This window comes from Doryrhamphus excisus, linkage group LG19, assembly GCF_037039965.1.
Source record: "Doryrhamphus excisus strain RoL-2023G ecotype Guam linkage group LG19, RoL_Dexc_Guam_v1.1, whole genome shotgun sequence".
NCBI classification, from domain to species: Eukaryota; Metazoa; Chordata; class Actinopteri; order Syngnathiformes; family Syngnathidae; genus Doryrhamphus; species Doryrhamphus excisus.
Window position 1 is genome coordinate 5,687,648 of NC_136375.1, and position 15,454 is coordinate 5,703,101.

At 37.1% G+C, this 15,454-nt stretch overlaps 1 protein-coding gene across 4 annotated transcripts in view; it reads right to left on the reverse strand.

Moving 5' to 3' along the window:
- sardh (sarcosine dehydrogenase) overlaps window positions 1-15,454 on the reverse strand; it is a 54,524-nt gene that overhangs the window by 37,586 nt on the left and 1,484 nt on the right. For 3 of the 4 annotated variants that reach the window (XM_078799187.1, XM_058057354.2, XM_078799188.1), the window contains exons 2-10: window positions 13,342-13,537; window positions 13,036-13,172; window positions 12,642-12,820; window positions 10,702-10,881; window positions 10,058-10,181; window positions 8,824-8,924; window positions 6,524-6,628; window positions 1,844-1,973; window positions 1,644-1,730 (exon numbers count right to left, since the gene is read on the reverse strand). In XM_078799187.1, the coding sequence (XP_078655313.1) occupies window positions 1,644-1,730; window positions 1,844-1,973; window positions 6,524-6,628; window positions 8,824-8,924; window positions 10,058-10,181; window positions 10,702-10,881; window positions 12,642-12,820; window positions 13,036-13,172; window positions 13,342-13,532 (1,234 nt within the window). In that variant the 5' untranslated portion in view covers window positions 13,533-13,537. Of the gene's footprint in view, window positions 1-1,643; window positions 1,731-1,843; window positions 1,974-6,523; window positions 6,629-8,823; window positions 8,925-10,057; window positions 10,182-10,701; window positions 10,882-12,552; window positions 12,821-13,035; window positions 13,173-13,341; window positions 13,538-15,454 lie in introns of those variants that run through there. The other variant, XM_078799189.1, reaches the window with a different exon arrangement.

Consider the following 15,454-nt stretch of genomic DNA (forward strand, 5'->3'; position numbering starts at 1 on the left):
GGAGGGATGAGAAGGCTTGCAAAGTGGTGGCAATTGTTTGGGAATGCTTAGAAACATTCCCTGGGAGGTGTTTATCACGGGACGTAATGCAAATTCATTGGAAATTGAGCAGCCATGTTTTTTTTCCTCGGGTTGGGATATATGGACCTGAGCATATATCATCGTGTTTTTGGGATGTATTACGATAGAAAACGATATTTACAAATTTAAATTCAGCTGAGTCTTGTATAAAAAGCGACAACCCTTAAGCCAAGGGCTTTTTTATTCACAAACATTTCGAATTTAAAAACCACTATCATAAACATACTGTTATAATAATGTTAGTATCAATGTGAGAGGTCTCACTCGCTCACATTTTGTATTTGCTGAACGTTTGTGGACGAGTTTAAGAGCTAATATGCTAATAATAAAGACAAATAGCAGAGGTCTCAAACTCGCTAGTTTGCAACCCCCGCCTTGATATGAAAGTTTAATTTGTTAATTTTTTGTTTCATTTGTTTTTTGATTTGCTTATTTATTTTTCCGTCTTATTTTGTGTTGAAAAATAAAAAATAACATAAAACGTTTATTTAATAATTTAATAATAAATAAAAATTAATTTGTTAATTTGTTTCACTTGTTTCATTTGTTTTTTGATTTGCTGATTTATTTTTCCATCTTATTTTGTGTCGAAAAATAAAAAATAACATGAAACATTTATTTAATAATAAATAAAAATTAATTTGTTCACTTGTTTTTTGATTTGCTTATTTATTTTTCTATCTTATTTTGTGTCGAAAAATAAAAATTAACATTAAACATTTATTTAATAATTTAATAATAAATAAAAGTTAATTTGTTCATTTGTTTCACTTGTTTTTTTATTTGCTTATTCATTTTTCCATCTTATTTTATGTCGAGAAATAAAAATTAACATTAAACATTATTTAATAATAAATACAAATTAATTTATAATCATTTATAATAATTTAATGTTTTATCAGAGCTTTTCCAAAGAACCAAAGCACTGAAAAAGTGGAGGGCATAGCAGGAGCATTGAAGACTATTTATATATATATATATATATATATATATATATATATATATATATATATATATATATATATATATATATATATATAATTTTTTTTATTTATTAATATTTAATATAATTAATATGTCTAAATATTTTTATAATATTTTTTAGGTTTTTTTCCTTTATATATTTTATTTGTTGTATTATTTTATTTATTTATTTTTTAAACCTGATGCGGCCCAGCCTCACCCAGACCTTAGCTCCAGTGGCCCCCAGGTAAATTGAGTTTGAGACCCCTCAAAATAGTAATACAAAAATACGCTTGCTGACTGTATTGTTTAAATAATGGCCCATAGTTCTGAAATTGATATATTTTAACATATAATGTGAATTGTTTGCTATAAAGAGATTTCCGCTACTTATTGTAGATAAAAACGTATTTTTATCTGCGATTAAATTCAATTAATTGCGATCAAATATTTGAATCGATTGACAGCCCTTTATATATTATGTGTATATATATATATATATATATATATTTTTTTTTTTTTCCAGCCTTTTGCAGAAAAAAAATATAAAAAATTATTTTAATTTCCCTGCCATTTTACCGTTTATCGCCACAGCTTACCAGCACTGTTGAAGCCACAGCCCAAGAAGAAACCTCTAACCTCTGGAGCTTCTCCCATCAGCGGCTTGTGGTCTGCTGTGAAGGATTCTGTGGAAAAAAATACAAATAAAAATTTTAAATCATAAAAAAAAAAAACACATACTCATTATTTGTCACTGGATAACCAAATGAAAACAAAACCCATGTGTGCTTGTATGTACCTGGTCCACAGACCGTGGATTTAATCCCAGTCTGCTCCAGGACAGGAACTCTGTTGATGGCGCCCTCGATATGTTGCGTGAAAACATCCCAGTCCAAGTCAAACAGGCTGAAGGCAAACTTATCGGAAACCTGCAACAGCCCAAATCACAAACGATATTACTGATCGAGTCTTTCTCAGGCTGGGAAAGTTTTCATTGAGACGCCAAAAGAGGTGAAGAGTTCTCATCCAGGCTTAGTTTTCATCGCCTCCACAAGAAGGTCACTGGTGACTTTAAAGTCTGAAGCCTCTCAAGTCTTCCCTTTGCCTCTAATCTGGCTCAGTCACTAAAATCACTAAAATCTCCTTTTCGGCACATGAATATCTTCTCAAGGGACGATCCTGTCCTAACTGACTAATAATGTACATATTGACTATCCACTAAAAAAAACATTTATTTACAAATATAACACCATGAACCATTTACAAATGACCACTGGTGAGGATAAGCGGCATAGAAAACGGATGGACGAAAGGATGGATACGAACTGTGTGCGTGCACACATTTGCGTACAAGCATGTGAATGTATTCCCTCTGCGTAATCTCTTCAATGCTACAAGACTTTGTGCTTTTCACTTCCTGTTTGCAGTGCAGTTGCAGAAGAGTTCTTATAAAATGCACTTCTGCCCCCTTGTGGCCATTTTTGCAGCTTAAAACTGCATCAAACGTGGCCTCTTTTTTTGTGGAGTCGCATCATCACGAGGAAATATTTCATTATAATTCAATTTAGTAGCAGAGTTGAAATATTATTATTAATAATAATAATAATAATAAAATTACGTAATAAAATAAACTATTATTAATAGTATTAAATATTATTTAAAAAATAATTATTATTTAAAATAAATAATAATAACAATAATAATACATAATAAAATAAACTATTATTAATAGTATTAAATAATATTAAAAATAAAATATAATAATTATAAAAAATATATATAATAATAAAATTACATAATAACAACCTATTATTAATAGCATTAAATATTATTATTACAAATAATAATATATTATTAATATATATAATAATAACAATATAATTATTTTAAAAAAGTATAATAATAATAATACATAATAAAATAAACTATTATTAATAGTATTAAATATTATTTAAAAAATAATTATTATTTAAAATAAATAATAATAACAATAATAATACATAATAAAATAAACTATTATTAATAGTATTAAATAATATTAAAAATAAAATATAATAATTATAAAAAATATATATAATAATAAAATTACATAATAACAACCTATTATTAATAGCATTAAATATTATTATTACAAATAATAATATATTATTAATATATATAATAATAACAATATAATTATTTTAAAAAAGTATAATAATAATAATACATAATAAAATAAACTATTATTAATAGTATTAAATATTATTAAAAATAAAATAATAATAATAATTATTAACAAATATATATATATAATAATAATAAAATTACATAATAAAACAAACTATTATTAATAGCATTAAATATTATTAAAAATATTAATAATATAATAATTATTTTAAAAAATATATATAATAATAACCAAAGTTTTTTCAGATTTGGTTTCGGAAACATTTTGATTATTATGTGAATAAAGTCATAATATTCTAAAAACTAAATTTTCAAAGATTCTTAATTTTTTTTTTTTTAAACAACACCCAAAATAGGGGGTTGGTCGAAGCTGAGACTAATATTGGGCTTTTTGACCTGTATGCCAAAGCTGAGATGCAGTTTTTCATTACAAAATATCAACCTTGCAAAGTTGCATCCTTTCATTTGTCATTATGTGGCCCTCACTGGAAAAACGTTGACCCCCCCGCTGTGCCCCTTGATGAGATATACTACCATAAAAAAATACTTGCTGAAATGTGAGATATTGTACGTTGCAGATGTTGGCCTCAAAAGAGATTTCCAAAGCTTTTCTAAGCAGCGTCTGACTCCACATGGTTTTAGAGGGAATATGAATATGAATGGCAAATCCGAGGTGCCGGTCACTGGTTTTACATCGTCAAGGAGTTCTGCGTGGCTACGCAGTGCACACGCTGGCGCGGAGATTGCTTTGTCCCATCCAGCACGCTCCTCCACATCCTTCCTGAGCCATCAATCCTCCTTACTCCGTCCTCTTTTCTCACGTCTCTCTCACTCTCGCTCTCTCTCTTTGCGTGTCGTCTACTAATTCTCATCTCCGCGCTCCTTCTCACAACGAAACGATCAAAGCCGAGGAAAGAGAGGGAGGGATGAAAGATGACGCATGAATCATGTCTGCCCACAGACAGGCCGCAAAGACACAAAAGTCACCGAGTCATGACGAGACCTTTTCCACCGCAGCAACTTTTTCAGGAACATTGCTGGAATTGTGGAATGGCTTTCCATCAAAAGCTCACCAGGTGGAATGGCTCCTCTCAGGACTAGGGGGGGGGCACTAGGGTCCTTTTTAGGGAGTGTGTGTTCAAGAGTGGTGACCAGTGGATCACACTTGCAGCGTTTCCATTCAGCCGCCATGTTTAAGCCCTCGTGCGGCTGCAACTTCTTGATTCTTTACTTCATGAGAAGTATAAAGACCAGGAAACGTTGGGTACATCTGCCCAACCCAGGGGGTGTCCCAAGCGTAGCCTGGGGCCCTCTAAAAATATCATTTAACAAGAAAATAAAAAACAGCAATAGAACAGAATAAGTTGTCAAAAAGCCATCATAATATGAGGAAAAATATCTTAACTTATTTAAATATTTTTGACAAAGACGAATAATGTCCAAATATTATGGGAATCATTTCTAACAGAGAAAAACATGAATGAATGGTGCCTCTGTCCACCAGATGGAGCCATCTTGCCCAACCCGGGGGTGTCCCAAGTGTAGCCTACGGGCCTCTAAAAATATCATTTAACAAGAAAAAAAAAACAGCAACGAATAAGTTGTCTAAAAGCTATCATAATATGAGGAAAAATAACGCTATTTTTACAACTTATTTAAAATTTTTGACAAAGACGAATAATGTCAAAATATTATGGGAATCATTTCTAACAGAGAAAAACATGAATGAATGGTGCCTCTGTCCACCAGAGGGAGCCTGGAGTATAGAGCCCAGAGGGAGGCTGACATCATCGCAGCGCCCTAATGCATGAATTGCTCAGACGCGATAACTGAAACTTAAAAATGTTGTTTTTTCATTTTATGTATATTTCTGAGGTACAGTATGTTATGTCGTTATACTGTTTATCTCCTGGGATTTCCAGTGAGTTGACAAGCTTGTTGCGAGTGCACCGGTAGCTTGTGGTTGAGCTCCCGTTTGCTCATTGACTCGCGAGCGGCACAGTATCAGTAGCAGTTCTGAAGTAAAGTAAATTTTAGCCATAGATTAGATGCACGGCTGGATCAGCGGCAGGGTTCAAAGTTGAAAAAAAAACTAGTAGCAAAGGTAGTTGTTGATATGAAGGAACTCCTTTACAACAAGCATTTGACTCTAAAGTACAGTATAAACATTCTGAAAAAGGATACTATTCTTTTTTTAAAGTATAGAATAGTATATAGTGTAGAATAGTAATATAGTATCCTTCGGTAATACAAGACGAAAAGAACGGCGTCAAAGTCACCACAGAAGAGAGCAAATGTCTTCTAAACACTATTCCATGATAGCGACAACGCTAGCAATAACTATAAATACAAATTTTGCTTCAAAAAAATGGAACTCCGATGCAGAACATGATGACAAATAATATATAACTTGTTTAAGCAACATTAATAAATCATGTCAGGGACGCTTTACAGCAGGGGTCTCAAACACGCAGCCCACAGAACACTAGTTTGAGGCCCCCGCCTTGATATGAAAGTTTAATGTTAGTGCGGCCCGCGCAAGTTTGATATGGATGCTGTATGGTATCATGTACCCAGAAAAAATTATTACGTTTGATTAATGTTCATGTTAAAGGTTAAATAACTGTTAATAGTTATCCTCCCTATCCGTGTGGAAGTGGTAAGTTTTTGGCTATTTAAGTTTAAAAGGAAATAACTTGGAGGCTACCGTTTAGGTCGCTAGCTCTCTAGTTTCTGAGTTAGCATGTGTCTCAAGACCCTGCAGTTGCGCAATATGTTGTAAATAAAGAGTATAAATGTGACTATAGTCGTGTTTTGTCATGTCTACAGGGCTCTAATAATGCTTTGTTCATTTTAATCTGAAAAAAATAATTTGTCTACCCACCAACTATATGTGGTTTCTTAAGTTTTTATTATTTGCCGTTTTATTATTATTATTATATTTATTTATTACTGATTGATTGATTTTCTTTATTCTTGATTTGTTTATTTATTTTTCATCTTATTTTGTGCATAAAAATAAAATTAAGATATTTGAGAACAGTGGAATGTTTTATCAGCGCTTTCATTGTAGCAAATCGGAACCAAAGCACTGAAAAAGTTTGTATATTTTTCTGTTTTTAATAAATGCATTTTTTTTTTTTAAAACCTGATGTGGCCCAGTCTCACCCAGACCCGAGCTCCAGTGGCCCCCAAGTAAATTGAGTTTGAGACCCCCGCTTTACAGAGTAAATGGTTCAAACTCAATGCTACTTGCTTCCAAGGTCTTTTCATCAGCGTGAAATGGATTATAAAATAGCATAAGACCGTTTACCTCATCCCAGAAGATCGGGTTCTGTTCATATCCGCCCACGGAGAGGGCATCACCTTGGAGACGGAGGTACACCGATGCATCATGGTCCCTCACATTTGGCATATTCTGCAAAAAAGGCATTGATTTGATGTATTTTTTTTTATTCCTTTAATGTACTGCTATTAATGAAATCTTTTGAAGAACAGCTACAGGCGAGAACTCTTCACCCTCAATTATTCACATCTCAATCTAAAGCTTGATCTTAGCCACTTTGTCCATGTGTGTTTTTCTTGTTTTGCAACTCTTAGTTTTCTACAGTTTATACATATTTTTCCATCTTTTAGAACCCAATTAGGCTACATTAGTGTCGTATAATATTACAATAATATAGAAGAGCTCACAGTCGGACGCAGTGCACTTTTACACCAATGCAAACCCTAACATTAAGCTCATTTTTAAATAAAAATGTGTTGAAATGACAGCTCCAGCAGTTTCATCTAGCTCTGTGTGCGCTTTAAAAGGCTGCTGGTGTGAAAGCCATGCACGCTACGACATAGACTTTTTTTTATTGTCATTGCACAATAACACAGCAGTGAAATTGCCAATGAAATGTTGTTGTCTGGCTCCTGTGTAATAATAAATAATAATGTGGAGAATAAATAGATTACATCAAATATGAACAACAATGTACAGCGTAAACAGTAATTTGTACAAATAATTTTAATAATTTAGAATAAATAACAATAATTTAAAGTTTTGGTTGTGCGTGTGGGCAGGTAGAGGGGCTTATACTACGCTATATACTATACTTTATCACATACTACAGTATTAATTGTCCCTGTACCCTAGAAAGCGCCCATGAATGATACGGGAAAAGGCCGAAATGATACTGTGTCAAAGCCCAGGGCAGTGATACTGATAAAATATAGAGTTTAACCATGTCCAGTATCAGCCCCCGTAGCTGTCCACTCAGAGCGCGCTGCTCTGGTATCGTGCCCGTGAAACAACCAATCAGAGAACAGCGCACCAGCATGAACACACAGCGTTTGTTTTGCTGCCGTCTGTGCTCTGTCAACATGTCAGCGGTTGACAATCTCGGCGAAAGACAAATAGGGAAAAATAGCAAACAGAATATTAGAAATTGAACGTTTTATGACCATTAATGAGGAGGACACTCTTGAAATGATCGAAAAAACTAAAAATGCAAATAAAAGTCGGAAAACCAAGGGCGACCTCAAGCTTTTTTCTGAATGGCTCATCAACTGCAAGAACGAACAAAGACTGGTAGAAAGTATTCCCCCGCCTGAGTTAGACAAATACGTGTCGATGTTTATTTTATCAATCAGAAAAGAAAATGGAGATGAATACGAGCCTGATTTTCTCAAATCAAAATTCAACTCTCTGGCACGTTTCATGATGGAAAAACGAAAACTAAACTTCCTGTGTTTACACTGTTTACACTGATATAATACATGTAATAAACTGAAAATTTTCTGGGAACAAAATGGTCTTTTGATTAAATAGTACATGGTAATAAGCTCATGATGACAAACCATGTGATAACCTATAAATTCTACGCTTATAGTACTGACGTTTACATTCAACTCATCAGTGATATTAATGCCGAGCAGGCAGTTTGCTCCTTAATGCTATTACAACATCGGTTCTGTTGCTGCCGTGTTGCGCAATATGCTTCTTAATAACTGTTTGCACTACAAATCAAGTTTAGAAAATTATTTGATCTACTCAATTACACCCCTTTATTCTTGACCAACATTTATAGTGTTCACTTCAAAAAAATCCCAAATTGGAATATTAAATGTATTTTTGAACAAAAAAAAAACAAAACAGTACAATGTTCAATAAATTCATGATTAAAAAGTGAAAGAAATGCTCCTAGTGCCTCCCGGTGGTGATTAGAAAGAAAGCACTACTTTCATCCAATGTGTGTGTGTGTGTGTGCGTGTGTGTGCGTGCGACAAAGCAGTAATGCTCCCTAAGCTGCTCTTGAACTGCCTAACAGAGACAGGCTGTGGCTTCAAAAGCCTCAGGCCTCGGGAGTATGAGCACACTTCCACGTGCGCCCACTGGCTGGCCACTCACACTCATTTAACATGCAGTACATGACAGCATCATAGGTCTGAAATATAGTACATACCAGCCAAATACAATTAGAGCTTAACAGAAGCACTGGATACTAAATGGCCACAGTGCCCCCTGCTGGTTATTGGAACTAAAAGGCAACATCACGTGCGCTACAATTCTACAGTAGTTGGGACATCAAATATACTAAAACGGTGAAGACACGACGGCAGACTGACCTGAATGCCTTCGATTCTTTCAGTCACCACGTAGGCGTGATGCATGGCGATGAGGGGCACCCTCACGCCAGCCATTTCCCCCAGTTTGGTGGCCCAGACGCCTGCGTCGCAAGCACAGGACAGCAATGATACAAAGTCACAGCCACAAAATGTTTTTAATAAATATATACAACTTTTTTATATTTTTTTTTTTATTAAAAAAATTACTTTGATATACATTGATTTGAGTAATATGTGGTGTTCAACCACAAAACATTATGATTTTTTTTTTTTTTTTTTTTTTAAACGTGATAAAGTGAAGCTGTAAAATATTACCAAAGTGGGGAGGGATGTATGGAAGCCCGTTTCCGCCACTGAAAAAAATATATACCCCAACGGTATGTCCAAATTACGAGATAAAAAGTCAAAATTATGACATAGAAAGTAAAAACAACAAGATAAAAAGTCAAAATAACGAGATAAAAAGTCATAATAATGATCTAAAAAAGTGGAAATAATGAGATTTATAGAAGAGTTACAGCAGCAGCTCTTCTCTCCTGTTCAGGCATGGATTTTGAGTACATTGAGAAGTACTTTAAGCGATGAAATACTTCATTTGCTGGTGAATTCACATGGAATTGTACCAAGCAAACGTTCATTGGAAAGTATTTGGAGGCATGGAAATAATAAAAAAGGGATATGGCTGTTCACAACTGTCTAGCCATTTTGTCGAGTGACGAGACGACTTTCTACCTCGTTTTTATTTCCATTTACCATTGGGATATTTTGTTTCCAGTGGCGGAAAAAGGCTTCCATAGGGATGACAGTATAGCTGATGTAAAATATTTTTTTTCAAGCTGCTGCACAAAACACAGGTGTCAAACACAAGGCCTGGGGGCCAGATTTGACAACCATATCATTTAATGTGGGACACATAAGCCTACAAATAATTTTTTTAACTTTTAAAAATATATAGATGGTATGCTATGTCAAAAATGTGGATGTTTTTACAAAGATTTGGTGGCATTGTGTGCAAAAAACAAAATCATTTATTTTCGTGGTTCATGAGGTGCAATGGCAAGGTAATCACACACTGATGTGGTTTCACAAGCGGCCCCCTGAGACCGTGACACCACAAAACGTGTTTGACCCCTGCATTTAAGTCTTCTGTTGCCCCCCAGTGGATGTTTTCCTCACACTTCAGAGAAAAGGCCAAATTCTGGCGTGAACATTGATGTCAGTTAACATTACCAACCTGCACAGTTAACCACACACGGCGTCTCGATGGTGCCGTGCGGCGTCTCCACTGCCTTGACCCTCCTCACCCCGAGGTCGTCCGCCCGCACTTGGATGCCAGTCACGGGGCAGTTCTCGATCACCTGCGTCGGGAAGTGCAAAGCAGCTCTTGTTAAACCAAACCAAACACATGCCTGCAACAGGAGAACCAACTGCGTTCGTGGTTTCTCTCGTGTGTATAGATTCTATACAGGCATGTGTTTGGCCAGCTATGTGGGGCGGGTTGAGCATGACCTGTGAACCAGGAAGTGCGGGAATCGGTGTGTGTGCTGCGCTCTGGTGGTGGAAGTGTGAAAAATAAAGTTGACTGGAAGCAGCCGTTCGCCGTGTTCTTTTTTTGGTATTGAAATCCTTAAGCAAAGATTGATTTAAGCTGCTTTTGTATCGATATAAGCAGACCAAATTGGCTGGAGGGAGATGAAAAGGGCATCGTAGTAACCGGATTATCACAATAACCGGGTATCGTACTAACAGAACTAATTATATCATAAAAGACTAGAAATTTGCCGGGAAATGAAAATAGTATCGTAATAAGTAGTAATTCGTTATAACCGATATCGATATAACGAGACTTTACTGTATATGTAGTATAATTGTACTTACCGTGGCCCCCCTCGCTGAAGCCGCTCTGCTCAATGTGGTACAGGTGCCCGCTGGGTCCATGGTGCCATCTTTGGGCACATAGAGTGTCCCGTAGAGGTCGTTGACGTTCATCAGGGGGTAGAGGTCCTTGGTCTCGGCTGGTGACAGCACGTGGGATTCGATGCCGTACACTTTACCCAGCTAAATGGAAGACACGGCTGTGCTAATTTACAATCAAAAATATTGACTATTGATGAATAAATCATGTTTAATTACATAACACGGGCAAGAAGCGCCCCGAGAGGGGGAAAGTGATGTGTCCCAGGGCGTGGACTTCGGACCCCTGGCATAATCAGGGCAAACAAAGCAGCTGTTACCTTAATATGTTACGCAATTAGACAGCTCAACGGTGCAGATGAAATTTTCTCCCAGGGATCAATTAATATCCTAATTACCAATACAAATAAAGCAACTCGACAGCCACAACTGACACAGTGGAACCTGTTTTAGTTGACGACTCCAAGAACTGGTCCACAGAATTATTTTTAGGGCTAAAATATGCCCAATTAAACCACAACAGCCGCATAAGCACTGTCTGGTTACACAGCATTAAAAGATGCACACACCCACTTCCTGTTCAGTCTAAAGCAGGGGTCTCAAAAACGAGGCCCACGGGCAGGACACTAGTTTGAGGCCCCCGCCTTGATATGAAAGTTTAATGTTAGTGCGGCCCGCACAAGTTTGATATGGATGCTGTATGGTAGGGGTCTCAAACTCAATTTACCTGGGGGCTACTGGAGCTAGGGTCTGGGCAAGTCTGGGCCGCATCAGGTTTTACAAAAAAAAAACAAAAAAAAAAAAACGCATTTATTAAAAACAGAAAAATATACAAACTTTTTCAGTGCTTTGGTTCCGATTTTCTACAATGAAAGCGCAGATAAAACATTCCACTGTTCTCAAATATCTTAATTTTTCTGCACAAAATAAGCTGAAAAATAAATAAACAAATCAAGAATAAAGAAAATCAATCAATCAGTAATAAATAAATAAATATAGTAATAATAATAAAATGGCAAATAATAAAAACTTAAGAAACCACATATAGTTGGTGGGTAGACAAATTATTTTTTTCAGATTAAAATTACCAAAGCATTATTAGAGCCCTGTAGACATGACAAAACACGACTATATTTATACATTTATACTCTTTTTATTTACAACATATTGCGCAACTGCAGGGTCTTGAGACACATGCTAACTCGCTAACTCGAGAGCTAGCGACCTAAACGGTAGCCATCAAGTTATTTCCTTTAAACTTAAATAGCCAAAAACTTACCACTTCCACACGGATAGGGAGGATAACTATTAACAGTTATTTAACCTTTAACATGAACATTAATCAAACGTAATAATTTTTTCTGGGTACATGATACCATACAGCATCCATATCAAACTTGCGCGGGCCGCACTAACATTAAACTTTCATATCAAGGCGGGGGCCTCAAACTAGTGTCCTGCTGGCCGCGTGTTTGAGACCCCTGCTGTATGGTATCTTGTACCCAGAAAAAATTATTACATTGATGCCTGATGCGGCCCAGTCTCACCCAGACCCGGGCTCCAGTGGCCCCCCAAGTAAATTGAGTTTGAGACCCCTGGTCTAAAGTAAGTCCCAAGTAAATGCATGGCAGTATTAACTATGACGGTGATGCCAGCCTTTAATTATACGACACGTTCACGTTGCACGCCAATTAATGCGGATGTAGGCCCAACTTTTCTAAGACTTTTCTCAAGACGTCTGGATGGCCACGCCCACACTAGTCAAATCAACCAAACGTTATTACTGTTCACTGCTTTGGGGGATTGATATCCTACCTGACTACAGTGTCGACACTCCTCGGACGTGGGCATAAGCAAAACAGAAAGTGAAAGTAGATTAAGACCGCTATCTTTGCTATCCTTACCGACATGAGGCGCTTGTACTCGTCTAGTCTTTGCTTGTTGGACGCGATGAACAGTCCTCCGTTCTGGATCCAGCCGGTGTGGAGGCCCGTCTCTTCCTCCAGGTCTTTACTGATCACGTTTCTGGTGTGGGCCAGCAGCTCCACCTCGACGTCACTCGGGCGCAGCTGCCACAGGAGACCTGGAGGACATATGTATACGTCATACACCATTTTAGCATGAGAGTACACTTTGTATGTTCTTAGAAGGAGAAGGAGCGTGGACCTTTTCCGGTGGTCGAGTACTGGCTAGGGTCTAGTGTGGGGTCGATTAGCACGGTTAGCTGACTGTTTATTGTTGTCCTTTCTAGGGAACGCAGGCTTACCAGGAAGGAAAGGAGAACATCCACTCCATTACCTGCAGTGTGCCAGGTGGTTCCGGCAGTCAGTCGGTCCCTCTCCAGCAGAACCACGTTGGTCAGCCCCATTTTGGCAAGGTGGTAGACAGTCTGACAGCCCAGGCTGCCTCCTCCGATCACCACAACGTCCGCCGACCTAGGCGGTACAGTTCAGTTCACTACGGTATGGTATAAGAGTAGTAAACAAAAAAATGGTAACGTGACATGATACACAAAGTACAACAATGGAGGTCATTCAGCAGCATATTGTTCCATTTAGTACCGTATGCAGTGTTTTGGTATTCATATTTGTTTATTCAACCAACCTTGGTAATGGTTTAGTCGGACCTGAAGAGCTGCCGTCATCCTGCTTGAGCGTCTTTTCGTAAGGGACGCTCTTCTCTTTGGTGGGCTCTGAACTGTAGGTTCGAGAACTGGCACGGCAAAGCGGGGTGGCGAGCGGGGGGCGTGTCGCTGCCGACGCCAAGCGCCGAACCGCGCTCCCAAGAAAGGCCATGGCCCCTGAGGATGGTTCCAGAACAAAACAAAAAAAACCTTGAATATAATGTCAGCCATTAAACTGCTCAACTTAGTAGCTGCTGTCATCGCTTTGTCAACATCTGAAGTTGACTTTGGCCAAGTGAAGCATTACGTGATATCGTTACATGCACAAAACACAATCCTCCAAACTCCAACACTGATTCAACTGGCTGCTTATTGATTTAATCACACATTTGACCTTAATGACAAAATTGTCCACTTCCCAAAAACTGCATTGAAAAAAAAATCTGAGATTTCCATAAAATTCATAAAAGTTGTCAAAAAAATTTCGAAAAAATAAATATATTTTTTTAAATTATAAAAGAAAGTTAAAAAAAAAACTTAAATTATACTAGGAAAGCAGGAAGTGAACAAATGTAACAGTTACTGATTGTAAAAGTACCAGATGGAGGAGTAGGATTTAATAAACTTTGCTTCTTCCTACTCCTTTTGGACATGTGGAACTGTGAACTGATTATGGGATGCATTCAATTGTAACCTGATGCATGTTCAAATGAAATTAAACCATTACCATATTTACCAGACTAAAGTTGTAAATTTATGAGAAGAAAGTAATAAATTTATGACAAAAAAATCATGAATTTGAGAGAAAAAAAGTCTGACTTATAAAGTTGTACATTTATGAGAATAAAGTTGTATATTTTATGACAAAAATGTCGTAATTTAAATTGGTGGGCAAGTGGTTAGCGCGCAGGCCACACAGCTAGGATTCAATCCCACCTTCGGCCATCTCTGTGTGGAGTTTGCATGTTCTCCCCGTGCATGCGTGGGTTTTCTCCGGGTACTCTGGTTTCCTCCCACATTCCAAAAACATGCTAGGTTAATTGGTGACTCCAAATTGTCCATAGGTATGAATGTGAGTGTGAATGGTTGTTTGTCTATACATATGTGCCCTGTGATTGGCTGGCCACCAGTATCCCGCCTCTCGCCCCAAGACAGCTGGGATAGGCCCCAGCACACCCACGACCCTTGTGAGGATAAGCGGTAGAAAATGAATGAATGAAAGTTGTAATATTATGATAATAAAGTCATCAATTCGAAAAACAAATCATGTATGAGAAAAAAAAGTCGGACAATAATGTACATTTGTGACAAAGTTGTAAATTTTCCGAGAAAAAAATCATAATTTACAAGAAAGCAAGTCGTCATATTATGACAACAAATTCAGACATTTACGAGAAAAAAGTGGTAATTTTGCGAGAATAAAGCCGTAATATTACATGCAACAGGACTTTCCTCTTGCTTTAGGCAAGCTTTTATTCCGAGGTTCCTAAAGTCGGGTATGCCACTTGTAGTTAGGGGTATGTGAATAAAAACTAAATACAATTAACGCATACCACTCACAATTAGGAGTGTGCCTGAACGCCTCATGGTGCAAGGCAGCAGAAAAGAGAAACAGTACAAAGTTGGTAATTGCTAATTTAAGTGGAATGAACAGAGAGAGTGGTCCCACGTTTCATTCAGGATCTTTGTGGAGGCGGGGCTACTAGGCCAATAGCTACGTTAACAGCGGTAAATAATCAATATTAATCGATGCAACGATTCGTATGTGCGTGTTGTGAGTGCATCGGCTCTTTCACTGGGTATGGATGCAATTGACGGGTGAAATCCAGATTCATCTCAATGCGTTTGTGGGTATCAGTAAAATCTGATGCAAGCGCCGTTTTATTCATGTTCAACTTCATCCCATATGCTGTTCCCCAGGCGCCATGAATGCAGCATCATTATTTGGCCATTTGTATTGAATACGGACGGAAGCCGTGAAACACATACAACTACTAGTGAAACAGCATGGACGTTCGCATGCAAGCAGCAGCAGCTTTCTATATTTAAACACCCCCCAAGGTTTAAATGGTATGTTTGGAAACACTACGGCAG